General features: G+C 41.7%; 3 protein-coding genes across 9 annotated transcripts; all 3 read left to right on the top strand.

The window, feature by feature from the left end:
• The first annotated feature begins 403 nt into the window (after nucleotides 1–403).
• On the top strand, nucleotides 404–12,605 carry map7d2a (MAP7 domain containing 2a). Of its 6 annotated transcripts, none has more exons than XM_063486952.1 (17): nucleotides 404–826; nucleotides 2,749–2,841; nucleotides 3,278–3,373; nucleotides 3,460–3,537; nucleotides 3,964–4,127; nucleotides 4,221–4,317; nucleotides 5,304–5,393; nucleotides 6,863–6,969; nucleotides 7,053–7,171; nucleotides 7,286–7,659; nucleotides 7,751–7,892; nucleotides 7,981–8,152; nucleotides 8,266–8,406; nucleotides 8,525–8,575; nucleotides 8,787–8,826; nucleotides 9,903–10,554; nucleotides 10,657–12,605. In XM_063486952.1, exons 1-17 carry the CDS (start codon nucleotides 790–792, stop codon nucleotides 10,913–10,915), a joined length of 2,712 nt encoding a protein of 903 aa, XP_063343022.1. In that variant the 5' UTR covers nucleotides 404–789; the 3' UTR covers nucleotides 10,916–12,605. The 6 variants fall into 6 exon arrangements, with proteins under 6 accessions (XP_063343022.1, XP_063343023.1, XP_063343021.1 ...); XM_063486953.1 differs by having other exon boundaries at nucleotides 406–826; nucleotides 3,278–3,364; nucleotides 7,748–7,892; XM_063486951.1 differs by having other exon boundaries at nucleotides 408–826; nucleotides 7,748–7,892.
• Nucleotides 12,606–12,919: 314 nt separating this feature from the next.
• si:ch211-114c12.2 (uncharacterized protein LOC336578 homolog) lies at nucleotides 12,920–21,644 on the top strand. Of its 2 annotated transcripts, none has more exons than XM_063485970.1 (10): nucleotides 12,920–12,999; nucleotides 14,240–14,301; nucleotides 14,468–15,154; nucleotides 15,475–16,113; nucleotides 19,199–19,314; nucleotides 19,436–19,547; nucleotides 19,734–19,809; nucleotides 20,721–20,792; nucleotides 20,884–21,033; nucleotides 21,129–21,644. In XM_063485970.1, the coding sequence occupies exons 2-9, from the start codon at nucleotides 14,261–14,263 to the stop codon at nucleotides 21,022–21,024; spliced, it is 1,884 nt and encodes a 627-aa protein (XP_063342040.1). In that variant the 5' UTR covers nucleotides 12,920–12,999; nucleotides 14,240–14,260; the 3' UTR covers nucleotides 21,025–21,033; nucleotides 21,129–21,644. The 2 variants fall into 2 exon arrangements, with proteins under 2 accessions (XP_063342040.1, XP_063342039.1); XM_063485969.1 differs by having other exon boundaries at nucleotides 14,468–15,184.
• A 3,047-nt stretch (nucleotides 21,645–24,691) lies between these two features.
• On the top strand, nucleotides 24,692–27,439 carry si:dkey-71d15.2 (SH3 domain-containing kinase-binding protein 1). Its single transcript, XM_063488297.1, has 4 exons — nucleotides 24,692–24,853; nucleotides 26,282–26,496; nucleotides 26,674–26,737; nucleotides 26,850–27,439. The coding sequence occupies exons 1-4, from the start codon at nucleotides 24,758–24,760 to the stop codon at nucleotides 26,886–26,888; spliced, it is 414 nt and encodes a 137-aa protein (XP_063344367.1). The 5' UTR covers nucleotides 24,692–24,757; the 3' UTR covers nucleotides 26,889–27,439.
• The last annotated feature ends 330 nt before the right edge of the window (nucleotides 27,440–27,769 follow it).

The following is a 27,769-nucleotide window of genomic DNA, read 5'->3' as shown; positions in this document are numbered from 1 at the left end:
GATAGTTTTGTTATGGGATTAAACAGGTGTTTATAGAATTTAACTAAAGGAAGTTGATAAATTGCAATGCTCAGCATATTGCATAATGCTGAAAAATAATATAAATTAATGTTGTAGCATGAGTGACCTATTGTGTGTCTGGTCATTCCCACCTCTACTGCATACCCACCTGTTTTCGGCCACTGTATTTATCAGATTGATGATATTGTGTCCTGCATGTCTTTCGTACAAAACAAACTTCTGTATGAACATCACTGTCACAATAACGAGCCTTTTCTTGAGTTGTGTGACACGCAGTTTTAGCTTAATATAAATTATCTTTGCTGAAACGAGGCTATTACAATTAACAACAACAACAACAACAACACATTGCTTATACATAGTGTCCCCGCAATCTGTCGCTGCGTCAAAGTGTGCTCACTCTGGGCCCGCCTGCTGTTTGCACAGAGTGGAAATCTCCATCTGCCGGTAATGTGTGACGGCCCGTGTATGAGTGCGCGCTCACGCCGTGCAGACGCACTCTGTGGTTTGGCGAGCACACGGGGTTTGTATACGCTTTATCATTGCCGCTTCATTCCCAGCAGCATCTCTCTCTCTCTCCTCCATCCACGTTTCACCACAGCCGCATAGCGACCTTCAGTGCACCTCGCTGAATGCTGTGTGTTCGTGTTGGTTCGCCGTGGCTGCGATTATCAGTGCTGCTGGAGGGAAACGGATCGCCGTGCTGCATCACTGTAGCCCGCTTTGGATGACATTTGGGTGTAGGCTGTTCTGACTGTAATAGCTACCATGGCGAAAACAGTCGCCTCATCCGGCGCAGTCACAGGTAAGCCTGATGTATGTGGGGTTTGTTTACGCTCCTCGTCGTGGATTTAAAGCAGACTCATGCATGACGCAACTCATATTAGCGCTGCTGCTTTATTTGCCTGACGCTGTGCGGTGATGATCCAGCTCCAGCGTCTTTTTCTCTCTCTCTCTCACTTAGTAGCCACTGTGGGAATGGCGGTAATGTCTGTAAAGTGCATGCCCGACCTCACTTTCATTGAAAAAAAGCTAAATCACTAATCCGGAGTAAATGCGAACAAGAGAAATGCGTTGTTTCTTTGTGTGTTTCTGTCGTTGTGTGAGCTGTGTGGGGGTAGATATCAATGCTAGGGCTTTGATACGGGGTCCCATGCTGAGCCCATGTTGCTCTTTATTATTATTAAAATTATTTTTGTTTTGTTTGCTGTGACGACGCTCAAAAAGGTCCAAATGGGTGGAGGTACAAGAGAGGCCTGTGGGTGATGTTACAAGAAGTCATTTCTGTTCAGACTTTGTGCAATAAAAATAGCAATAAGCTGAATAATAAGCTTTCACTTTGTTTAGCTTCCACCCTGCACACCGTGAAAGAGGAGAAATATCCCTGCTGCACAATAATCAAATTAACTATCATGACGAAAGATTTGCCCGTGTCACTGTAGTTCACTGCTTCATACAGGAGAAAGATGAAAGGACTGAATATTTACACCTCTAAATGCTTTTAAAGCAACTTCATCTCCATGAGCTCTTCAGCTTCCACACACACACACACACACACACACACATATATAAATATACATATAGATAGATAGATACAAATTTATTTTTAATGTTTAAGAGTAATCTGACAGGCTCCTCTATAAAACAGAGACAGCCTGGTCTTTATTACCCTCAAAGCCGTAAAAGCTACAGTCAATAATTGCAACCACCTTACTCAGAGGTAGACTTACCTGTGACCAATAAAAGAGCTCATGTCATCATGGAAATGTTACAAATCGATGAGTGAGCACAGGAATATGTTTAATGAAGTCAGCTGAGCATTAACGTTTAGCTCTCGTGTCTGATCAGTCAGATCATGCTGAAAAAGGAGTCTGTGTTGTCTGCCAGATTTCAGCAGGCAATAAAAGCCCTGACTGGAAAGGAAGTAATTCACTTGATGAAGTGAAGCGACTGGCTGTGTGAGGACAGTTCAGCCAGCGACGCACAGATCGATTGAGTGAATCTGTGGAATTAAAAATTTTCATGGCTGGGCTTTACACTGATGATGTGCTACTGACTTATTTCAGGATTCATTTCAGGACAATAGTCATCTCACAGTGTAATATTTGATCATTAATGTGTTTGTTTTGACTCTTGAACTTTTAGAAAATGTGTTTGTTCTAAAGCTTAAAATCCAAAAGGGTTTATATTCTGACTTATTACTCTAATTTATCGGTGTCACTCTATTTTTTAAGGGAAAAGACTTAAAATGAGAACACATCATGTGACTGTGGTTTACTTTGCCATGCACCAGTGTTGTGCAAAAATAGACTGCGGGAATTTAAAGTGTTATAAATGACTTTTTGGCCTATAATGTGTGAAAAATATGCCAAACATATGTCTCATGAAGTTACTTTGAACGAAAACGAATATTACTGTCACATGTTAGAAGCTCCAATCAGTTTTCGGCAAAGTGACTGTTACATTTCCGTTATTTATCTGGGTGGAAAGTGTCAGTGAGAATAAAAAATATGTTTTTCAAGATAAATCTGGCCAAGAGAGCAGCAGAAATTGTCACAAATATGACATCATTGTTCCATAAACATACTTTAATGGACCGTTGTATTTACCAATATAAGTACACAGGCAAGCTTTTCCGTTCACACAGTGATTTTGTGACACTGATGTAGTAAAATGACCGTATCGTTTAGATGAACACACCAAGTGTTACTTTGTTTTGTGCTTTAGGTGAAAAGATGGCACCGCCATCCATCACTCTACTTCCTGACAAGAAATCTCCAACAAACAGTCACAGCTCTCCAGCCCGGACTGGAAAAAACAGTGAGTAATCCTCTCTGGCTTCTGTCACATAAATCACACTTTTCCTTCCATTAATCTGTTTAATCTGGATTAAATTCACTTACTCTCCAATCATTTGGAATTTTGCACAATTGCTTATAGACTGCAGGCCTGCAAATATTAGGGCAGCGTGCTTGAGGGCCTTGCTGTTATCGGTGAATGGAGGAGCGGCTTGTGAACGCTCAACAACAATAACAAAAAGCGACAGTCAGCATATGTGGACTGACTCCCACATGGAGGATAGTTTCCTCCCCTGTCTTGCTTGTTTTGGCACTTCTTGACTGAGCATTTTGCCACACAGAAGCCCCTAATCAAGCTGAATGAATGTTTCCCTCTGCTGATGAGAAAGTAGCAGTGCACTGATGTCACCCCACTTTATGCAAAGCTGAGTGTCCTTTCCCTCCATCCCTCCAACCAGCCCCATCTAACACAGAGAAGAAGCTACACATGAATGGGCACGCTTCCCCTTCCCACCTACCTGCTAATGTCAGCAGCAGCCATGGAGGTAAACCAAGTAAGTTTCAACTTTTGTTTTTGTTTTATTTTTTTCTTTTATTGCCACTGCCCTGTTTTTGCTCTCTAATATCTTTCCTCTTTCAGTTCTGGAGGGTTACTTGAGGACAGACGACAGGATGCGTTTAGCCAAGGAGCGGCGAGAGGAGAGGGAGAGAAGCCTGGGTAGGTGATGTCCTGGTTTTTGTTTTGTTTTCTGTTGGCCTCTGGCTTTTTGTTCCTTTCCAGTTTCAGTCAGTCGTTCCCCCCCCCCCCCTTCTTCTGCAGTCTAATTGGTTATAGAAGGGCTAGAGGATGCACTTTGAGTTCACTGGGTTTTTGATACGATGTGCTGTGTCACTTTAGAGAGTTTAAGATAGGAAAGTCCGCAAAAGTAGGTCTCCTACTCGCAGATAATCCCGCAGCGCCAGTGGTGACCTCATGATGACAGGGTTTTCTCACTTCATGATTTCATCTTGGGCGTGGATAGAGACACAAACTTAACTTAACCAAATTAAATTGAACCAAACCAATTTACTAAAGAGAAGGAAAGTCATGGTATGTGTGATGCATGAACAAGCAAAGAGCAAAAAGACACTCTGTCTCTCTCAGCGGCCCGGGAACAGCTAATCAGGGAGAAGGAGCGCAGAGCTCGGCTGCAGTATGAACGCACAGTGGAGGAACGCTGGAGGCGGCTGGAGGAGCAGAGGCAGAAAGAGGATCTCCGCAGAGCTGCAGTGGAGGAAAAAAGGAGGCAGCAGCTCGAGGAGGAGCGGGTCAGCATTTTATTGTGTTGTGTGTTTGTGATCAGTGAGTATGGTGAAGTTGTAGTGTTTGTGTAAAAGTCACCTCTGCTGTGCTGCATTCAGGAGCGTCTCGAGGCCCTGATGAAACGCTCTCTGGAGCGCAGCCTTCAGCTGGAGCAGAGGACAAAACGTTGCAGCAGAGGCTACCATCAAGGAGCAGGTAAGAATAGTCTGGGTTTTTTTTTCCTGAGAACAAAGAAGCATGGAAGCATATTGTGGGATGGTCTGAAATAGCAGAATACTGAAAAGACACTGCAGCTACATTTTGCTGTATTTCTGTTAGATAACATAACACAGACAAACACTATGTGTGTGTTAAAGAGGGTTGATCATGGCTGACAGCCTGGCTTCTGAAATGCGCATGAACAGAGATGTTTTCCTGTTTTTCTGCAAAGACATGGTGGAATTACACAGCACGGGTGTATCGCTAATCAGCATCTTTTTGAAGGACAGTTCCTCTGCTCGGTAGTGACAAATGTCCCCCCATCCTCATTCTTATGCAACTTTGTCTCTTTCCAGGAAAAAATCCAAACCTTGTTTCATGTAGGAACTATTTTCTTTCTGCTAAACTACACCTGCCAACCAAAAGAAGCATGCATACAGTATAGCTGATATTAGAGCTCAGCTGAGGGGAGGGCGGGGGCTAATGTTTACATCCTGTCACACTGACGCAAGTCTGTTGTCATAGGTAGATACACACACCCTTCTATACAGTAGGCAGGTGTGGGTTGATAGACAGAAAATAAACTGCATGCAACAAAGTTTGTGGATTTCTATTGAGTATCAGGAACATGATTTCTGGAAAGACACACCTCGCTTTTATGTGTGTGTTTTTTGACACTACACAAGGGAAGACAATGGATAATAGCACTATGGGCCAGAATAAAAATATGTCAGTTTCATTTTGGAGAGAACTGTCAGTTCAAACGTCTACAAATGAATAAAAGTAGTTGATACACTAACTCCATGTTTATACACTCAAAAATATGCAAAAACTACAAATAGCAGCTTTAAATTAAAGGAAAAAAAATGTTTCTGTTACATGGTTTCACAGCATCCCTGCTGGTCTCTACAACTGGATGAGGAATTGCTCAGATAAACTGTTCATAAATGCTCTGTTTGCTCTGCTCCGCCCGCTGCCTATAGGTGACTGTGAGAATGCCCCACTCCCTCTCTCTGCTGCCTCCGCCTTTTCCCATGGCATTGCCTCCCCCATTCCTGCTGTCAGCGAATCTGGTAAAGTTTAGCCCCCCTTGCCTCCCAAATCCATTATCCCACCTGTTCATCCAAGAGTTACGGTGTGTTGTGTGTCCAGCAAATTTTTCTTTCTGTAACGCACGCCTGTTAAGTTACTCTGTTGCTCAGTTTTATAGCTTCTTTGCTTTTGTATGTTTTGCAGGCCTCGTTGTGTATGTTTTTGCAGTGGTTTTTACATTTGAGTTATTTGCAAAGACAGCAAAGAGGCACAGCACTGTGAACACAGTACTATGCCTTCAGGGATTGAAATCAAGACAAAGATGTTATCAGAAAAAGAGGTCTTGCTGTCATATTTCTAAACATTTATCCTAAAATACTTGTCTTAATCTGATGTAACGTAATTTTCACATAAAAGCACGCAGAAATATTTCAGTTTGCTTTTCTTTGCGAACTCCGCAGCACATCTGCGAGTAGACCACCATGCAGGAGAAAGAGGGAAATAAAAGTGCACAGTGTCAGCTTTTTTACAGACTGAATCTTGTTAGTTTAAACTTGTTTCCTCCATTAATTCATTATCATCAAGCCTAATTAAGCATTCCTATATGAGATTTTTGCTGTGTTTCACTGTGGCAGGGACATTCCTGTAATCCAGAAAACAATTTCTGGATTAGTATTTAAATTCTGTAGTTAAACTCTGGATCCTGGATCTGAAATGCTGGAGGGTGTTTTCAGAGTTTGTAGATGGGTTGGGGTTTTTTATTGTGATAACCTGAAATTAGGTTTTCAGAGTAAGAGCAAGTGGTGCTGCCTTTGGGTCCCTGGAGCAGATGGTTTCAGATATTAATCGTAAGTGACCTAGAATAAAAATATGTGCACAAAAATAGACACAGATACAGCCACACTGAGATGACTGCACTCCTTAGAGACCGCTCAGCTTGATGACAAGGTGCAAAGATGGCAAAAAAATATGACGTGGGTGTTGCAAGGTGGTCAGTGTTTAGGGCCTTTGCTTTTGTAATTTGAGTTTGCACAAAAATCTGTGTCTGTTTTCATTTGCAGTCACAAACCAAATGTTGGGAGTGGGTTTCTGCACTGTTTTTCACAGCCACTGTACTGCCGCGTGTGTGGTTGCATCATGCTGCACTGTAGTGCACTGTAGTGCATGGGTTAATTGCTAAAATGAAAGTGTTAATACCTTATTATGTCTGACTGATGGCTGAATCACAAAAATGCAGATGCAGTGAAATGTTTTCTACATTAGACTTTGCTTATCCTAAGCTGAAAGCTCGCTGCCTTCCTTTTAATCAGAGAGAGGAAATGCAGTGTTTTAAAAAAAAATGAATGCCTCCAGCTCTGATACTGTGTAGCTTATTTTTGTTGTAAAAATAAGTGTGTAGGCTTTAGTTGTATGCAGCACCCGCTGTCCAGTACTCCTACTCCTACAGCTGTATCTTTATCTCTCTATCAGTGAGTATCATTCACCAAGATTCATTTCTGTCATCATGCAGCACCCTGCAGCCCTCACAGGTCACCTTTCCACACCTCGGTGAACCGTGTAGATCACAACAGAGCTGGACTTCAGGGAGGCTCTCAGTCCACTCCCAACACCCCAAAGGTTAGACCTTGACACAACATCTTTAAGAACGAGACATTAGTGGATACAGGCTATGATTTAAATGAAGCCAACACTTCTTACAGAAAGAGCGGCTGCGCAGAGAGAGAAGAACTGCATCCCCAGGTTGTGGGTCCCCTGTGAGAAGATCTGAATCTCCTGCCAGTTTCACCAAACATTTGGCTTCCCCTCCCACCCCTTCCAAGTAAGCTAAACTGCTGGTAAAAGGTGGGCAAATGTATCTCTGAGCATGAGCAGTACTTTGTTCAGTTTGTTATAAAACTATATTCTTAAGCTGGACATCTCCTTCTGTGTGCAGGCTAACACCTAGGATTCGCGCCCAGTCTCCTAGCAATGCACATCAGTACCATTACTCTCCGACAAGACAGCGCCCCAACCCGAGTGATAATAGAAAAGCAGAAAATGACAAGGTGGGAAAAAAGGGCGAGCACACCAAAGCTGAGACTGCAGTGAAAAAGAGCGCTGACATCAACAGCTTAATTTCATCTCCACCAGCTCAGAAGAATATGGCCAGTACTGAAATCGCTAAAACCAAATCCTCCGATAAGTACCTCAAAGGAGACACTATTGAAAAATGTCAGTCGCCTGAAAGAGGGAACCAGCTGACTTCCAAAGGAGATCCCTTAGAGAAGATGACACAGAGCAATTTTCAGGATGGAGACAAGAAAAAAGGTGGATTCTATAAGTTCCTTTTTTTCCCCTTTACATTCAGTTTTAGTACATATGGAAGAGTCTCACTCCATCTTTGTTTATGTGATAGAAGCAGCACCATGCACAGGGAAGGTGGCTGCTGGCACATCAAATGCAGAGGAGGCTAGCAAGTTGCTGGCTGAGCGTAGGCGCCAGGCTCGGGCTCAGAAAGAACTGGAGGAGAAAAAACGGGAGCAGCAAGAAGAAGAAGGAAGGTGAGTTTATTGATCTGGAATGACCTTAAATAAGGTCCTGTATACACGTAAAACATGTTGATGACAAATTCATATGCATGTGGATCAGGTTACCAGAGGAACGGAAGCAACTTGCACTGGAGCAGCAACGGCAGGAGCCAGTGAATCAGCAAGTGAAGGAGAGAGGAAGGCGTGAGGCAGACGCTCATTTGAAACAAGAAGAAGAGAAACGTAAGAAGGAACAGCAGGAGAAGGAGCTACAGGCTGAGCTGGACAGAGAGGTCATTGGTCTTTATAAAGTGCTGGTCTGTTATTATTGCTAATTATTCTGCATTTAGATTTTTGTAGATTTCTTGTCTTTAAAAATGTTGGATTACTGTATAAATCATTGCAGTCTTTGGCTATGTATGGATCGTCTTGCTCTCAACAGAGAGAAAAAGCCAAAGTCCTGGCTCAAGAGGATGTGGAGCGTCAGCGGCAAGACAGAGAATTGCAGACACAGCAAGAGGAAGAGGAGCGGCAACAAAGAAAAAAGGTTATTTTAGACACAGACAAATCAACTGCTGTATTCAGATTGCATTTCTTCTCTTGAAATATCTGTTTGAATATCTGGAAAGTTCCCAAAGTGATTGAATATTGATATTCTTTTCCAGAGAATTGAGGAGATTATGAAGAGAACTAGGAAGGGTGAAGCTGAGTCGAAGGTACTGTAAGAGACAGCTTCTGTCCTCATACAGTAGACCTGCTGCCTTTAAGCACCCGCTGACTGTTTGATATTTTTTTCTTTTGACTTTAATTTATTACAACTTTCTCATGTTGTTATCTTTATTAAATTCTATCATTGGTGATACTTTGGTTGTGTGTCCTGATTGCCTTAAATGTTTACTTGATCGTCTCTGTTCTGCGCTGAATCAGACGGAGGAACAGGTGGAGACAAAGCGCGTCTCGCCACCAGGTTAGTGTGTTATTCAGTCCCCCCTGCTGATCCGCTAGGTTTTGCTTGCTGGTCCTGCTTACTGTGCTCTGCTGTAAAGAAGCAATCAGGGCATGCAAGGTTTATGATTTAATTCAAGGGTTCTCAAACTTTTGGGTGCCAGGGCAGCTGCTCCTTACAAGGGAGCACATTTTCTAAGGGCCCCCTCGTAGTCCCAGCACCAATAAGCCACAAGCTTCTAACAGTCCCATTCAGAGTGTCATTGCAACTGTGTGTTTCCACGCCTGTGTCATGGTATTAAACACCAACGCATTTCAGTTGGTTTAGGTGCAAAACAGTTGTATATTTTCAGCATACCCTTAATGCTACTAGGCTCCAAATACAAAATTGTCTTCCTGTCTGACTTCATTTACATCTGACGAGACATAGTGCATACTGGCCATCCCGTTTCAGCTCTCAAGAAAACCAAACTCAGTATGTCAGCCAACTCAACCAAGCTATGCAGCAGTGAGGAGGGTTTGTTGCACCCTGAATGTCACCCCGATGGCTATGGATATTCCCCCGGACCCCACTTTGAGAACCACTGATTTAGCTTGAATGAATTTGCAGTAGCTAATTTTGAGCATGTGCCACAGCATCTACATTTTTATGATTTGGCTTGTTCTGGTGCTTTGGCTTTGATTATTCAGAAGAATGAGTGTGACCCTCAGCTGATGAAGCCACATTTCTATGCATTTAAAATCTTTCATGGTGTTTCTGCAACGTTTGGTGGCGGATGAGGAGACAAGGACTTCCTTCCTGGTGCTGAAAGGGCACCTTTCAGTGAAGTGCCAAGGGAGCTGACTGTAAAATTAGCCGCTCTTGAAAATGCCCTTGGAAGATTTATTCAGCTCTGTCTCCAGTGGGCTGCTCTGCACAGTCTGAGCTTATGCTTTATTTGAGCTGTCCTTTTGTTTTTTTACCTGCTAAGCCGATGCTGTCGGTAATGACATCTGTGATATCTTCTGCTAAAACTTAAATTAAATGTTAGTGTTGAACTGGACAGTCGACACAAAGGAAAGTCCACTGTAAAAAATAAATCTTTTAATTCTTCACAGGTAATATAAAGACTATTCAAAGCAATGCTCAGGTTAAAGAGCTGGCAACCAAAAAGGTTGACTTTCAGGTTAAAGAGCAGGTCATGGTTCAGGTCAAAATAAAGGACACTGCTCTCGGGAAGACAGACACAGCAGCAGCAGCAAAGATGGACAATCAGAAGCAAGTAAAAAACAACACTCATCTCATGACGCACAGTGTTCCTGACAAGAAATCTGAGACAAGACAAACCAGGGAAGAGACTAGCAGCCACCTTAAAGTAGCCAAAGCCTGTGTACTCCAGCAAGAGGGAGGAGAGATGGAAATGAATGTAAACCAGCAGCACGGAGCAAGTGTTAATGTCACAGACCAAATCATGAAAGAACCCACAAAGCTGAGGGGAGAGGGCGTTATGATGAATAATGGAGGAAAGGGTGGAGGAAGTGCCTTGAAGAGGAGTGCTCCAACAGCTGAAGCAAGCAAAGAGCAGAGCGTGGATGTGCCAGCAGCTGACAAAGCTGGGGGAAAGGATAAAGGAGGGTCCCAGCTTGGGGTTGGTAGACCTCCTGTGAAACCCCTTCCAATGGGAAACCTGTCACCACCAGTCATCAAGCTGGAGCCACTCGATGTGAAGCACACAGGGTCTTGCGATGAGGTGCAGTCGATGGAGGTCAGGTGAGTCATTAGGTAACACTTTTTTACTAAAATGTGAGGGGGGGGGAGTGTGGACTGTGTGAATATGTAATATATATGATTTCTCATATTGTCATATTTCAGCCCGGCCTCAAAGGAAGAACTCATTTCGATCCCAGAGTTCTCACCTGTCAATGAAATCCAGAGCAGCGGCATGAGTAACACCCGGGCCCTCGAAGAGCTGATGGACCTGACAGGGAGCGTCACCTATGCTAAACTGTCCTCTGAAAGCAGCATCGGTGACTGCAACAAGAACCTCATTGAGGGTGTCGTCAGTCCCGTCTCAGACTCAAAGCTCACTGGGATGGCACCTCCGTCCTCGAATAAACTAAGCATCAAGTAGCCGATTAATTCCTTTCTCTTCCTCTCTTGCTTGCCTTGTCTCTGTCCTCTCCGTCTCTCTCTCACACACAGGCACACATACGCTCACAGGATGTCACATTTTGACTATGTGCTCTTGTGTCATTAAAGTAATGGGAATAGAGCCATAGAGATTGACCTAAAAATGTACAATATGACCTTCAATATAAACAAAACATCTCCTATTTAGTAATAACATAGCAAATGACTGTGTTACAGCTTTTGTGAATCTGCAGTTCTTGTTTTGAGGACAAGTATCCACATATGACAGACAGTCAGTAGATGTGTGACCCGATGGAGAAAAAAATATCAGGGATTTGAATACTAGAAAAATTTCAAAAACATACTATTACTTAATTACATTAGCTGGGGAAGAGCTTGCCCTGCACAGACTCCTTACTGGCTCCCAGTTCATTTTCATGTTGTATTAAAGCCTGCTCAGAGCACTGATGACTGTAGCCTTTCCAAACACCCTCCTAAGCCTTTAAATGATATTCAAAGTGTTGCTGGGAAGGCAAGACTATTTAATGTTCATGACAGATTTATTTTGAATGCTAACTGGCAATGTTACTGGTGTGTGTATTGATATTGGATTTACGTAACAAACTAAAATCCAGGCAGACTACTCCAACTATGTATTATTTACTTTCTCTCCCAGCAAACCATAATCTTGATATTTTCCCTTTATTCCCTTTTCAAATCTTTCTAACTGCATGCAAATGAGGAGGGAAATGACCCTAAAAAATTCCAAGTAAATTTGAATGTTGCAGCAAACTAAAAACAAGTCATGTCATCAATGCAAAGAAAGTACCAGTATGTTGCAGAGCAGAACCAGTCTTCTACAAATATATACAGAAATCAAGAAAGCAAGGCAGCCTTAAACTTCTTGTTATTTAAAAAGATATCTGTAGGAGTGCCTTGCTATGTCGGACCCAGGGCTAACTTATCTGTGAAACAGAAATTTCCCTCTATGTCTGGATACTGAAGTATAGGACTGAAGGGCGCAGGGACAGGAATGTTTGCTGAGCGACTTGCAAATGATCTGGCCTGTAGCTTTAAAGATACTGTTTACTGCTGACCCCCCCCCCTTACATCTGAGATCATGAACACTTCTTCAACAATTCAGTGACATTCACTTTCTGTATTGCGTTAAAATGTATTTTCAGTAGAGATGCCTTATCTGGGACTGAGCAGCTGCTTTACTTCAGTGCTTATTTTGTGTTTATCTTAACTTGATCACTGGGATAGTTGTGTGTCTGTGACCTGTAATACTTGAAACTTGGTTTGAAATGCATCATGTCTGCCATGGTGCAGACAGTAATGTCGACATTCAGTGCAGTTAAGAAGTGACATTTAGTTTTTGTTGTCAAACAACCCAAATCAGTGGCCATATAACAGTCTTATGCAAAGTAGCCACATTGAAATATAAATCATATATCTGAGTTATGGTTTGATATACACATCTATATATATTTTGCATATTCAAACAGCTGGAGGACTGGAAAATGGTTATGAACTAATAATACACAAAGCCACATCAAAGAAGTATTCACGCTTGCTCATTGCTATACATGAAACCAGTGTCAGTCACCTAGCTTATGTAATTACTGTAGACATTGTGCATGATTAGCATGGATATCTGAAACAATAAAGCGCAAAACTGAGAATTTCGACTTTTTTGGCTCTGTGGTCATGTGTGCCTATTATATGAAGCACGGGTGCTGAGGATCATAAGCACTCAGCAGTCTGTAAACCCTGAAATGAACAATGACTATGATTATTTATTTGCACCATGTTGATAACATTTTTTTTCTGCCTGTTTCGCGTTATTTATTTACTGACTTCTTGAGGTGGGTAGGATATCCTTCAGTTTATGCTATATTATTTAAACTAAAATGATTGCTACGATAGAGTCATGACACAGAAGGTGGCGCTAATGCGCCTTTAAGCTTTTCGCTAACTGCCGAGAAAAATACAAGAAGAAGCAGTAGAAGAAGAAGAAGGCCGTGAGACGACGAGTGCTGTGTCGTGCGCAGCGTTCGTCTTTCACTCTTCCGTTGCGTTTAGGTAAGTACCTCTCGAAATGGCCGAATTGCACGCATTGGTGAACCTTTTTTTTAATTTTGTGTAACGTGTTGTTACTCCTTTGAAAGGATTCGGGTGAATGTCATTTTGGAAGGTTAGCGTAGGGACGTTACCAACTAACGAAATATCCCAAGTAGCTAGCTATGCTTAGCTAACTTTGCAATTAGATGCGCTTTTAGTTTCTTCTTTTTTTCAAAAAACAAAACAAAAACAACAACAAATGTTGACCTAGTCAAAACATTGAGGCGATGTACTCGGGCCTGGCGTGGGGTGGTTTTCGCCCGTGCTTGTCTGGTGTTATTTTAACCAACAGCTGAAGCGAGCTGATACCAAAAATGGAAGCACGGTCAGCTCTGCTCCTGAACGAAACTAAAACGGTGACCACCATGGTAAACCCACCCAGCCTACGCGTACTGCTTTTAAGTTAGAATTTACGATGATACAATCAAGCCTGTATTAATGGAGGTCACCTGGTTTTTGTCTTTTCGTAGCAAACTGTTTAGCCGTCGAGTTCAATTAGGGTCGCCACAATGAGCCAAGAGGCTCTGGTAAAAGGAGGTGTGGGAAATATGGTCCCTTCATGGCGGTGTTATCGCAATTTCTTACTTATTCTCATGACTGGGATGCTGTAAACATGATGAATTTAGGCGAATATAAACGACATGTTCGTAAGAAACGACAAGCAGTAAAAGAAAACCCTCTCTTTTTCTCTCTCGCTGTCTTTTTTTTTTTTTTTGATATCTTTGTAACATCCTATTTAGTGTTTATTCCTTTAGAAAGTGTGACTCTGAGTTTCTGTGAAAACCTCTCTAGAAGCAAGTATAGACACTGCGCAGCCATCTTGGGTCGTTGTTTTGAAAGAATATGTAAATTGCAGTTGATTTTAATGAAAACCGAACTTGAAGCCTAAAAAGCCAACTGTCTATATCTGTTATACCTGGTAATCTAATGAACAGCGATTGTACTGGCTAGTCTGGCTGCTGTTCTTGGCCCATTATAATGAAACGAAATTTTTAACTGGAAGTAAATGGAACTATATATCTGTCAATCTTAGATGTTGCACATGTCTGCTTGTCTTTGTATGGGGGGGTAAAGTTAACTATTAAAACACAACAAGTGCATAACTAAGATGTGGATGGCTGAAAAGTCAGGATAGGCCTCTTTGAGAGTCTAGTATTACATCTCATTAGGGTCAATGATTTCAATTTCTTTTTGTCCATAGATTATTCACAGTCTGCCAAAGATGGTCCGAACGCATTTTGGACCACCACGCTTAAAGCCCAGGTAATGTCTTTCAGTTGTATCTAGTTGCACTAGCATCACCTGGTGTTATGTTCATCATAAAGTTTATAAGTTAATGACTTAACGTGAACTCTGGACTTCATTCTTCAAAACGATTTAAAGTGTTTGGTGGAACTTACCAGTTTTTGTGTTTCTTGTGTCCTGTTAGACCTTATGGAGACAGTCATGCTACTGGACACAATGAAGGCAATTACAACCCCAGTTCTAGAAGTCGAAGAGATGCCCAGGGCTACCCAGCAAAGCCTCCACTTAACTGGAGGGAATCCAGAGGTAGAGGACGACCCCCACCTGTCAGAAGAGTTCCTCTGATGGGAGAGCAAAGGGAGCCACGTTTTAATAACTGGAGGTCCCAAAATCAGGATTCCTTTCAACCGTACCATCCTAAAATGGAACCACACCATAGCCAGAGACGGCTGCCTCCATCTAGGCCAACCCGCTCCCCTCAAGTCCAGCATCAGTCATCATCTCATGGTCCTGCGCAAGGACATCATAGTCAGAGAGGTCCATCTTTTCATGGTCACCCCTCTGGTCACAGATCATCTTCCCCAAGGCATTTTCGTGGCCACCCAGCTGATAGGAGGCCAGTTTCTGCACCAGGCTACCAGGGATCTTTCAAAGGCCCCAAAAGGCAGTCAGGCTTTCCTCATCAGGAGCAGCGGAGTAGAGACCCTCGAGGGAATTACAGTCCAAGAGAAAGGCCCACTCAGGAACACTCGGGTCACAACGTGAAGCGCTGGCACGAGGCTGGATCATTCTCACATAATGGGCAACATGGGCCCTCGGGGTCACAGAGGAACCCCAGAGAGATGCATGCGAGAGGCTCGTGTACAGAGAGGTACAGCCGTGAAGCAGCAAGCCCAGCTGGGTAAAATTATTAAAGCAGAGGCCTGAAGGTGGCCAGTCCTCCCACTCAAAGGGGCTGTAATGATTACTTCTACTATGTCCCAGCTCATAGTTATTAGAGGGGGTTAATGGGGGGACCTGTGTAAATGTGGTTATACCTGCCATTGAGGAGTATCACACCTGTAAATACTCGTTGAAAATTTACTCCTACCTGTTTACTTCTGTCATTTAAGAGTTAAGTTCCGTCTCCAACTTAAAATGGCAATGGATCTGTCATTATAATGATTTCTCTATTGTTTGATGGATATGCAGGTGGTCATCTGAGCAAGACTCGAGGCGCCAGCGTGGTCCCATGGAGAGGCAGGGTAGCCGATCCCACAGTAGAGAGAGGGCACAAGATGTGCCTCACCCACCTCCTTACAGATCCCCTTCATGGAAAGGAGGCCCATCACCTTCATCCTCCTACCACAGGGGCCCTCAGGAGAGGCAAATGGCAGGACCCCGCAAGAGGAGGATATCAGACATCAGCATGTCCTCCTCGGACGCAGCACTGGAGCATGGCAATGCAAAACAGCCCCGGAGAGTGAGACCCCAACTGCTCAGCATTCCCAGGCCATTTGGTGGCAAACCCTTGTCTCTTAGGGATAGAAGTTTCCTGGTTAAGAGCCGACAAGTCAAAGCAGAGTCACTCATGAGGCTCAGAATACCCCCATATGTGCGACCGAGGTTTCGCCTGGGTGATTCTGCTTTACAAGGAAATGCCAGCTCTGTTCTTGCTCTCAGGAAGAAACGTTTCCAATTAAATGCAGTACCCCTGAGAAAAGTGGAGACAAGAAGGGGAAAACCCCCACAGTCACTCCCCAGAGAAGAAAGCAGTGCCAACAAGTCTTCCAGAGACTCTGATACAGGAAAAGAGCAGGTGGAGTCTCGTCGGTCCTTGAGCGCGCACAGGTACGGTATTTTCCTTGTTGCACTGTTCGCAGGGGCTTGATGATGATGATGATTAGGAGGTCAAGAATGTCTCTATGTGAAAGGGGTCCCAACTGTGGAAAAAGGAGATGTCGTGATGAGCTAAATGTGCAGCAGTGGTTCGGTTGATGAAAATCCACAAATGTTTTCACATGCCACCTTCACATACCACCACATATGTATGAGAGTATCTACCTGTCAAGTGGGATGGAGAGAAGTTTTATGCGTCTGTTACACAGGATCTAATTTAAATCTTCGCCAAAAGATTTAATAACCCCCTTGATGAAGAGTTTGGAAAACTTATTTGAGCTTTGCTGTCAAAGGATTCTTCTGTCAGCACTTGCTGACTTGATCTCAAAAGAAGTGCTCTTCAGCATGTTCTGAAGCCCTTTTCATCCACAAAGTGATGTTAACAGCTCTCATGTAAAACAGTATGTCTCTGTATGCAAAACAAGATAAATGATGGGCGTGAAGAGGACCGCATTTGCCATCACCTAAACTGTAATTACACGCTTCACCTTAGTGGAAACATGGTGTTCAGAAGTGTGTTCACAAGAGATCCCGGTGAACAATATATAATACTAATATATATGAAGGAGAACAGGCGAATAGACGTACTACAGCAGTCGTGGTCATCGCATTGTCAAGTTCTGATCTTGCACAGAGCTTCCTATCCGACCCCCCTGCTCCTAACTCAGCTCTCCAGATAAGGAAACACATTATGTCTATGCTCTATCAAGAAGCAGTTAAGCAGCCCACCCTAACCCCAAAACAAATGGCGCAAATCAGAAGACGAGGTCACTGTGCTAGTGAAGGCTCCATTGGGCTGAAATTTTATCACAGCCTCCTGAAAATGGTACGATTGTCACTTACTACAGCGATTGTTGCCTTAAATTGCGTATTTGCTTGCAGAAAAAGAAATCTGAAAGCTTTACATTGTTTTATGACTAATTGCTGTTCAGGGTGTTAGGATATGACACAGAAAAATCATAAGACGAGCCAAGAAGAAAGCTTCACATACAGTCAGAATTTCAAGACGGAGGATGATTGCAGAGACCAAAAAGCCAGTAAATCTCAAATAAACTGGGACACTGGTTAACATGGCTGCTGTTCATAGTAGCTGGCAAAGTGCACTTTCATTTATTTGCAGTGATTAATTAGCTGAGCCCTAAACCTTAATTTGTTCCCTTCAAATAATCCAGTAAACAAACTAATGCTTGAGTCTGGAAAACATAAAAATATTTAAAACCAGAGACAAGGAATTGAGCAAAAAGTTTAAAAACAACCAAAAAAGCCTCCCAAAATCTAGTACTTACCACAGTCGGGATTTTTCCTCCTTGAGCTTTCATCAGATGTGTGCGTCCAGTATGCAGACACTGTGGAACTTCCAGGCATTTTAGCCACTCTGTCAGACAGAAGTAAAGCAAATTCATTTACAGCAGAAGGACTGGATCAGCTTATCAGAATCAAATGGTTTGGACAAACGTAACCATGAAGATCAATGGTGCTACATCATTGCTAATCAGCACAATGAAGAGGAGCCAAACTGCTACTTGCACTTCATGCAGTGGATCTAAGCGCTGGAACTGTTGCTCTGCAGTCACCACAACTTCATAAGAAACGCTCTCATAGCACCCCATCTTTTCTGACATACCCCACATAACTATCATGTCAGTTCTGGAGAATTATTTGAAAATTTTCTAATGAAATGCATGAGGGATAATCCCATCAACAAATCAAACCAGCAACTATAGAGCTACGCAATGGACGTGTTCAAATCATATCAGATCACCCTTCCTTGTATGAAATGTCTTGATATGCCACCTTAAATTTTTTTGGAAAACGCACTGAGACCACAAAAGTACGCAATATCAGTGAGGCCCATACATATGACACCAATGGATGCAAAAGAATGGAAAGATATTACAAGACTCCTCAATCCTAATGTGATACTAAAAGGGAACAGATACAAGATCAGCTTTCTCTTTGCATCTGCGTCACATCTTGTTATTTATTTTTATTTAAATCAGTGTGAACGTGAGCTGGACTATCAGGTTACCTGTCCCGTCTGATGTCTGACCCAAATCAAATAATAAAGTGTGGATCACAAGCCTCATGGACAGTAAAACATTTGAGCCGTTTTACTAGGCAACTGTGACGAAAGTCTCTAACCCAAACTTGTGAATGCCAACCTGTAAAGACACTACCTTGTCAGTTTCAGGGACCAAAAAAAAAAACCCCAAACAAACATTCTCCGTCGAATATCACTGATCTACCCAACTGTAAGTTTAAACTACCATGGAAGAGGAAAACTGAGTGCCATTGTAGCCCATCGATGGCAGAACTGGTATACTGATCCCAGCCTTTTCTTCCAATATACCTAACATCCCAACATTTAAGAAGAGTATGATTGGATGGAAGCCTCCTTTGTTGGCACTGAAAAGCCTCAAGTAAGTCCTCTCTAAGCCTCAACTTGTTTGTGAACAGACAACCTTTAGATCATCTGTTAAAACTAAGAAAAACCAAGCTGTGCCTCTACCTTCAGAACTATAGATCACTTGATGACTCCAATCTCACCTTTAAATCATGGGAAGCCCTTTGGATGATGAAAACTGAAGATGACTAAAGGAACAACATGGTGTGGTCTGATTATAAAGCCTTCAGAAATTCATTCTGACATTGGGGGGGAAAAATGCATTGCCTTCCTGCACTTGTGAAAGAGGGATGATAGAAGACTTGATCTGATCTCTTAACATCGTCCAACATTTGGCTGCTCTGTCAATCACTGAGTAAATGAAGAGAGCACTGATTGATTCAGGGTACAAAAATAGGAGTAAAGGAGCATGGACATTCCATGGGTTTTTTTGTAAGTACCCAAACGATGCGTGGCTTTTTGAATTGTCAGCATACAAAACAGTTTTGTTCATTACTGGTTTAAATTGCATTACTTAAGAGCTGCCAGGCTTTCTTTTAGTTTGTAGTAGAGGTCTGTTTTTATTCAGAGATTTCAAGTTATTTATGTTCAGAACTGGTGTTCTGAACACCACCTCTGTGACTTTCTCCTCAGATCTTCTCCCATAGAGAAACGCGATCTTGTCGTTTTGTCGCACTGGCCACCTGGACCGAGCTCCTCCTCCAAGGACTGCTCGCCTCCAAAGGGCCGCAGCCCAAAGTCAAAGAGTGGTAAGTCAGGTTTTTGTGTACTTGTCTTATTGCTAATTTTAATTTTATTTTTCATCTGATAATCTGTTGAAGGTCTCAGCTGTTTTAAGCAGTGTCTTCAAATGTTTTTTGTTTGTTTTAGACCACAGTTCAGATGCAGATACCACACCAAATAGACGCCTCTCTAAGTCAAGTGATACCAGATCTTCTCCTGAAGACAGAAAACAGGAATATTTGGATAAGAGGGTGTTTAGGTACATTGGAAAGAACTATGCCAGTGTTTGAGACGGTGTTCTTGCTTTACTGGGAGGTTCAGTCTTTTTCAAAGACTGCTGTAACAGCCTCATGTTCTTTTAGCTGTATGGGGAAAATGTATGATTTCACAGAAGCATAAAAATAAGGTCTTCTTCAGGTTTCTGATGGCTATTTGTTTTTTGTAGGCCTGTTAATATGATGCATGACAGCTACAGACCTGGGAGACCCTTAAGGAAAGGACCTGGACCCGGACCCATGCAAGTGAGTGAAAGAAGCAGTGCTGAAGAAAAGATCATCCGTAAAGACAGACTGCTCTAAATGTACAGTAATAATCAGCAAAACGTGTATTTTAAAACAATGTCAGTCTGCATTAATAAGGTAAAATAATTATATTTAAATATTTTTGCAAGATCAAATATGAAAGAAACTAAATAGGCTGCATGTTAATGTAGATGTTTTCAGTGAAATCATAATAAAATTTAATGCTGGACTATAAAACAATCAGAGTACTTTATTGAAGGGAAAGAATGTTAATGTCGATAATTGTAGGCTTTTAAATTCAGACAGGCAGTAATGTGGCCTGTCAGACATTACTTAAGGGTGTCAATACGCCACCACAACAGCCAATCATAATGGACAGGTTTCTGTTATCTGCAAAAGGACATCTGCTAAACCTGAAGCTAAGTATTCTTATCCAAATACATGTAGTGTAGAAAAAGTAAATGTGTGAGGTGACTGAAAGAAAGCCTAAATGTGATGTTAGATGCTGTTCTCAGATTTTTAAGACATGATTAATAATGCTAAATATTTAGTGATTTTGTTCTCAAACTTGAAGCATCATAGGTTTCCCGATTTTCAAGAACATTTTATTTTAACATTTATTTTTGATAAGTTTAAGAGTTGGTGAATAGACTGGTTGTTGCAGCTAGTAATGCAGACCTGTTTCTCTATTGTGATAAAAGTTTTGTCCATATCAACCAACTCTACCTATATTGAGCTTACAGAGGTATGAAGATAAACTATTATTAACACTTTATAGCATCCTGACATTGAAACTAGTTTAAAAACACAGCAGTAATGTTTCGGAAAATGTAAAACTAATTTGTATTGTGATTACAGTACAATCACACAAATGCTGTATATACTCAGCTTTTACCATTGTGCTTTTACAGAGAACAAAGTTCACTGGTGGTCCACGGAGGATGGGCCCTGAACTGTCTGGGAATTTTAGAAGACCACTCATGGTAAGTAGAGAGATCATTTCTCTTGCTGGAAAAGAAGCATTCGTTCTTTAAAACTAATTCTTCATTACAAGTTTGTTTGTTTTTGAAAAAGGAGAGCTTGGTGCCGCGTCCTTTTCCGAATCAGAGACCAGTGTTCAGAAAGAGTTACAGTATCGTGTCCAAATACCGTAACATGAGAGTGATGCGTCAGCGCGCACCGTACAACCGAGGACCCAACCAGCAACGCTGGTGATGACCACTAGTGAGTTGGGAAACATCAGTGGCTTCAAGTTTGATACGTGCTTCAGAAGCAACACGTAAGAAGATTCTAAAGATTTTTTTCTTTTTCTTGTACAGATCCTACGTTCTGCTAACATGGATGGAGAAAAATTCTCATCAAGCTCTGTGCTGTCAGGGGGACTGCAGAAAGCTTCACTACAATCCCATCCTGCATTGTGGAAGCTTTGCTTTTTTTTTTTTTTTTTTCAATTTATTTTGGTGTTTTACTTTGTTCTTTGTAAAAGTACTGCAGTATTTTGTTTGACATTGTCTGTAACATAGGCCATTGTATTATACAGCTCTGCTTTTTCCTCTCTTCAGATGATTTGGTAATTGCTGCTTGTGATTATGGGAGTCCTTGTTTGGGGTTTTTTGTTTGTTTGGTTTTTTTTTTAATACCAACAGCATTACATTTCAGATTTAAGTGCAAAAAAAAAAACCAAAAAAAAAAAAACACTTTAGTATCTGACTTTTACTGTCCATGAAGACCCATGATGAGATGTCTTTGATTAGAAAACAGTCTGTCAGTGGACACTTGGGTACTACTTGTAAAATGTGTTTAAACACTTTCAATAAAATGAGAATTAGCACTCAGTCTCAGCCCTTTTTCATGTTTTTTAATGTTGTTTAGGACAACATTAACAATGTACAAAATTTAAAAATAATACAATGATTTTCATACTGTGTACCCTTTAATGAGTGCAAAGAACTAGGTGGATACAGGTTTTGGGACTTGATACCACAAATGTTTAAATCAGATGCTGTAGATTTCCTGTTTTTGTTTGTTGTTTTTTCTCCCATTTCCTACAAACATACAGACTATCCTGTAATTATATGTTTAGAAAATAAGTGGGTTTTTTGTATTAGTCCTTTATTTATCTAGGTAAAAAAATCTAATTTCCAAGAGAGACCTGGCATCATGGCAACAAAACTCAAAATACACGTACCACATAAGTATATAACATTTAAAACAAATACAATATCCTGTACAAACATAAAAAATATACAATAACAGATCAAATTAAGAGCGACATTAAAAACAATCATACTGAGTAAAAGAGTTATTCTCTCTGAGGTTTATTTTAGTAATTCACAGAAAGTGTTCCTGTACCTTGGTGAAGTTTGAGTGGCAATGGGGGTCTTTATTGATAGGAAAACCTAATAAAAATGCAGTAAAAAGTTCAAAATCCTCACATTTCCTAAAGCTGTACATTTGATAGACTTTATTGTTTTCACTTAAAATGTTAATGTAAATAGTATATATTACTGATATTAGCTGCTAAATATTGTACATCTTTTAAAGTTGGGGCACTGTGAAATCACATTCATTAGGCATCTTTAGAGCCTTTATTCTCCAAATTACAATTTAAAATGTTATTCAAACCTCACTTCTCATGCTTATAACACGCCTGTGAACCCATAGTATGATTACTGTGTGATACTTATGCAGCGTGTAGCTGAGAGCTGGAAGGTTAATCAGGCTTCATTAACTGCTTTTATTAAAACAAAAATCTTTGAAATATTTCAAATTTGACAAATGCCATGTCCTGAAGCATTTTTTTCCACCTCAGAACAATTTTCATACTAATTTTTCCAGAGGTCCATCAGATCTAGAGAAAGCCATGTGTGGCTTTGTTACCTCTAGACTGCAGTATTGTAAACAACTAGTGAATCATCTCTTACCCCTTTACAACTATTCTAAAAATGCTGCAGCCAGATTACTGTGACAAAAAAAACAAGAGATCACATTACTCCAGTGTTAGCAGTCCTGCACTGGCTCCGTCCCTTACAAAGTAAAGTGATAGTGCTTGTGTTTCAAGCTTTAAATGGTCTTGGTAGAAATGCATGTGTACATATACTCCCTCAAGATTCTCAAGGTCTGTAACGTAATCACTCCTGACCCATCCCACAGCTGAAAGGTATACAGAAAGGGGGTCATGGCTTTCATCTTGTGGCACTGACACTTTGGAATGACCTCCAAAGTGACCCCAGACAACTTGATGCTTGTCTGAGGTCACTTTTTAAACCTAAGCTGAAGACATATCTTTTTCTTCAAGCGTTCGACAACAGCTGATCTCTGGAGCTGTGACAGGAGGACAGTCTGATGTTGTGTTATGAGAGTAGTGTGAATGTGTGTAGAGGGAGTTTGGAAACTCTTCTGTTTCCTCTCTTTTTTTTTTACTCACCGTTTTACTGACTCATTCACAAGAATGTCCTTTTATGAAGACATTATTGCAAACCTTATGTGGATATGCCTCTCTAGCGCGCTCACCCTTTGACGACTGTTTTGAAACAGCTTGTGAGAATTAAACTGAAGTCGTCAACCTTCTTGATTTTTTTTTTTTTTTGGTTTTTTGCATCGTTTGTCCGTTTAAACAACTGTCAGCCATCAGTCTGTGACGCCCTTTGCTGTGCCCCGGTGATATTTGGGAGCAGAGTGGGGCTGCGCTGCTCTAAACTTAGACCGGACAGCACCACTCTTCATCGCGGCATACTCTGCAGACCACTGTGGATTACAATGGGTGGTGTCGAGTTACTGCAGATGCTGCTGTATCTCAGCGGCGAGCTGGAAAAACAAGGTGAGCGTGCGCTCCGGATCGTGGCTTTAACTGACAATAATCTGGTAATTGGTTTAGTATGTTTACTAATCTGTCACTGTGCTCCCTACTCTGCACTGGCTCCAGCATGTGTTGCACGTTAGTTCACTGCTGTGGCATGAGAGAAACAGCTGCCTCTGCTCTTACACATGTAGTCTCTCTCTCACACTCACTGATAAAGAAATATTTCTGCTGTTGGGCTGATTCATGACAAAGAGCACAGATCTCTTAAAGAAGCAGCATGATGTGAGACTGCACTGAGCTGACAGGTTTCTGTTGATTTGTGTCCCACTGACTTGCTCCCATTTGTCATTTGTAGATGTAGACTTAAGGGCACTGCAGGGTTTTTCTGTCTTTCACTCTCTGCGCTTGTATTCTTCTCTGTCACGATGGGCAGCTATAGTTCAGCCCTCATTCCCGGTAAGCCTTGCAACTATTGTTTGTTACATGTATTGAAATGCTACTGTGCTCGGATACTGCATGTCTGAGGCAGAATGTTGATCTAGACTTTGAAAATGTGCAAAAGAAGGAGCGAGATGTCTAAGAATGACCATTCAGTGACTTCCAAGCTCTGCGAGGTGTGTTTTAACTTGTAATCTCCATTTCTCTCAAAGACACTGAGGAGTTTGTGTCAGTTGTGTCTATCACGGAGAAGCTGAATGAGCACGCAGCTCATGCTGTAGATGAGAGGTTACAGTCAGAGCTTCGGACTCTGGGAAGTATACATTTTTAATGAAAGCCATCTACAAGCCAAGCCATTCCATTTCTTAATCGTCCAGTTTGTTTATAGCTTGGTGCTGTGTTTGAAAAGAGTGTGTGGTGTGGTCTGCTTGTGTCACTCTGTCCTTGGGATAAATTTAACTCTTCTGAGCTGCCCCATACACACAGAGAGATACACGTAGAGACGCAGAAGATATCTACTTTGACTCCTTACTTAAAACAAAGTTAAAAGGTACTTGCCCTGTAGTGAATCTGTCCCCTTTTTTGTAATCATGTTGAAAATCATCTTCGGGGACTAAGAAACACCAACAGCTAGAACAACATGTCAGCATTTAGTGTATTTTACTTATCAGACGTCTCAAACTAGACTTTATTTTACAGGTAACACTCATGATGGAGGAGGAACGAAAGAAAACCCAGAGTGAAGTAAAGAATTCGCTGCCAGAAGGAACTCAACAAACAACTCAGAATGGATCCATCCTGCCTGTAAGTGCACTGCTCAAAAACTGAATGAAATTAACACTTTTTAATCAGAGCATAGCATCAAGATAATTAAACTTCTAGAATATTGACCAGAGGGGGGTTGTTAATCAGTGTCAGCTGCTTTGCTGTTAATAAAATTAACAACAGGTGCACTGAGGGCCAACAATGAGACACCAGGAATGGTTTTACATGGTGGAGGACACTGACATTTTTCCTGAGTGTTTTTTCGCTAGTTTTGCATTTGCCTAGGGTCACTGTCACTACCAGTAGCATGAGACGACACCTGGACCCTACAGAGGTTGCACAGGTAGTCTAACTGCTCCAGGAAAGCACATCAATATATGCCATTGCCAGGAGGCTTGCTGTGTCTCCCAGCACAGTCTCAAGAGCATGGAGATTTCAGGAAATAGGCAGTTACTCTAGGACCTGGAAAGGAGCGTAGAAGGTCCTTAACCCATCAGCAGGACCGTACCTGATCATTTGTGCAAAGAGGAACAGGATGAGCACTGCCAGCACTACAACATGACCTCCAGCAGGCCACTGGTGTGAATGTCTCTGAGCAAACAATTAAACTGATTCATGAGGCTGGCCTGAGGGCCCAACGTCCTCCATGGAGCCGACTGGTATTTGTCTTAGAATACCAGAATTGGCAGGTCCATCACTGACCCCCTGTGCTTTTCACAGATGAGAGCAGGCTCACCCTGAGTGTGAGAAAGACGTGAAAGGGTCTGGAGAAGCTGTGGAGAACGCTATTCTGCCTGTAGTTCAGCATGACTGGTTTGGTGGTGGATCAAGGAGGTCTGGGGAGGCATATCCATGGAAGGGCACACAGACCTCTACAGGCTAGATAGCAGCACCCTGACAGCCGTTAGTTATCAGGATAAAGTCCTTGGATTGTCAGACCCTATGTTGGTGCAGTGTTCCTGTGGGTTCCTTGTGGTGTTTGACAATGTGTTGACAAAATGCAGATAGTTCCTCCTCCAGAGAAGATCACACAGCACACCATCCATCATCTGATTAAGAGCATGTCCAGACATTGTCAGACATGAATACAAGCACGTGGTGGGCCACACAAAATTACTGAGCACCATTTCAAGTGGCTGCATTCAAATGTTGTTAACATGGACTAGCCTGCTGCATCACTTTTTCACTTTGATTTTCAGAGTGTCTTTGAATTCGGCCCTTTGTAGGTTGATCATTTTTATTTCTATTTCACGATGTGGCATCATCATTCATCATACGGTCTATATCAGTATAAATATCAGCACAGTTTTTTCCCTCCCATTGAGATCTGTGTTTTCAAAGTGTTCCTTTCATTTTTATTTATTTTTTCGAGCAGTGTATAAAATAAAATGCTACAGGTCGTAAAATCCACAGCTGTTAAACTGCAGTAAATGACAACTTCCTATATTTCTTTTGTGTTTTCCACAGGCATTAGAAACCAAAACTGTGCCCACAGAGTCTTTCTCCTCTCTCCTGCCAAAGGCTATCTCTGCTGTGCTGCACCCAGCTCTGCCCGCAGGCATCAACTCACACTCACAGCCCAGCAGAAATCCAGAAGGGCACGCCTCGCCAAACCTGGAACAACTGCAGACAGAGCTGAGAGACCTGAAGGGCCAGTTTGAACAGATGAAGACTCAGCACAAGTATGGCTGTCTTTCCCTAATTGCACATTAGCTATAAGTTGTAGGCATCTGCACAGTTTTCTGTTTACCTGCTCATCCTCACTCTGGAGGGCATTTGACACCTCCAGCATCATTACCCCAACTGTACTTTCAGTCAGGTTTTTGCTGTGCTAATTTAACAATATTCTGTTATTCCAGCAAAGAAATCAAACTGCTGATGAATGAGCTGGATGAGGAGAAAAGGATTCGCTTAACGTTACAGGTAAAGTGGCCGAGGATAATAAAATTTAGTAACATTGTATTTCAAACACTTCAAGGTAGGAAGATTTATCGTGATTAGATTTTTTTCAAAATCCAATTTTTTTCTGTTTTAGATGGAAATTCAGCGAATGAAGAAGCACATGTCTAAATGAGCAAAGATGACTATTCTTTCATCAGATTCATCAGATTTCTGATTTACCCTTTCTTTTTGGACTGCTGAGTGGGCAGACTCAGAGGGCTTAATATTTTTACTAAGTCACTCGTGAAAGTGCAAAGATGGAAGCAGACATAAAGACGGAGGCTGCAGCAAACTGTCCTTTCCCTCTGGAGACGACCGGCGCAGTTACACGTCAAACATCTTGTTTTTTTCTTGTCACGTCACCAAAGGCATTCATAAACATTCAGCCGGGAAACTGTAATCTCACATGTTTTGAGTTTTCCATGAGATTTCACTTATTACTGTCCATTAAGACAATGATTGGTGGTAATATGTACTACGGCATAATTGAACTGGTTTTTTATCCATTGTGACAGTGACTCCAAGAGAGAGGAGGACGAGAAATGACAAGCAGCAGTTCATTTACAGAGACTAAAGATTTTGTTTATAATAATGTAATATGGATGAGCACACAGATTTTAGGCTTGTAAAAAGAAAAAAAAATCGCACTTGTTTTCTTTCTGATTGCACAAAGAATGTAAATTTACTGGGTACTGATGTGCATTGTGTGTTTATTAAAAATAAATATAGTTACTACTGATATATGTATGTTAAAAATTTATACTGGCATAAAAAAGTAAACAGGAACAAAAGCAAAGACAAGCAACAAAAAAACAAAAACAAAGGCCAGTGCCTAAAATGAATAAAATCCATCAGTCGTACGTTATGTGTTCTACAGGGGCTGTCAGCTTTAACACGTTAACGCGGATTAATCTGTCAATGCATTTCGGGCAGTTTGTCCAAAGTTTGTCCATTCTGCACTGCAGATGGGTGAAATGCATTAAATATTTTAATTGCGTTAATAGTGATGGTGTG

This window comes from Pelmatolapia mariae, linkage group LG10_11 (genome assembly GCF_036321145.2).
Source record: "Pelmatolapia mariae isolate MD_Pm_ZW linkage group LG10_11, Pm_UMD_F_2, whole genome shotgun sequence".
Classification (NCBI taxonomy): Eukaryota; Metazoa; Chordata; class Actinopteri; order Cichliformes; family Cichlidae; genus Pelmatolapia; species Pelmatolapia mariae.
The sequence above is the reverse complement of the archived record's forward strand: the minus strand, read 5'-3'. Positions and strand labels throughout refer to the sequence as shown.

Bases quoted from the DNA above. Each gene is read 5' to 3' on its own strand.
- map7d2a (XM_063486951.1), top strand. From the start codon at position 790: ATGGCGAAAACAGTCGCCTCATCCGGCGCAGTCACAG. The intron at 2,842-3,277 runs GTGAGTAATCCT...CCCTCCAACCAG, and splicing joins AGCCCGGACTGGAAAAAACA to CCCCATCTAACACAGAGAAG. The intron at 7,893-7,980 runs GTGAGTTTATTG...CATGTGGATCAG, and splicing joins CAGCAAGAAGAAGAAGGAAG to GTTACCAGAGGAACGGAAGC.
- si:ch211-114c12.2 (XM_063485969.1), top strand. From the start codon at position 14,261: ATGGTCCGAACGCATTTTGGACCACCACGCTTAAAGCCCAG. The intron at 15,185-15,474 runs GTAAAATTATTA...ATGGATATGCAG, and splicing joins GAAGCAGCAAGCCCAGCTGG to GTGGTCATCTGAGCAAGACT. The intron at 19,810-20,720 runs GTGAGTGAAAGA...GTGCTTTTACAG, and splicing joins CTGGACCCGGACCCATGCAA to AGAACAAAGTTCACTGGTGG.
- si:dkey-71d15.2 (XM_063488297.1), top strand. From the start codon at position 24,758: ATGATGGAGGAGGAACGAAAGAAAACCCAGAGTGAAGTAAAGAATTCG. The intron at 24,854-26,281 runs GTAAGTGCACTG...TGTTTTCCACAG, and splicing joins AGAATGGATCCATCCTGCCT to GCATTAGAAACCAAAACTGT. The intron at 26,738-26,849 runs GTAAAGTGGCCG...TTTCTGTTTTAG, and splicing joins GGATTCGCTTAACGTTACAG to ATGGAAATTCAGCGAATGAA.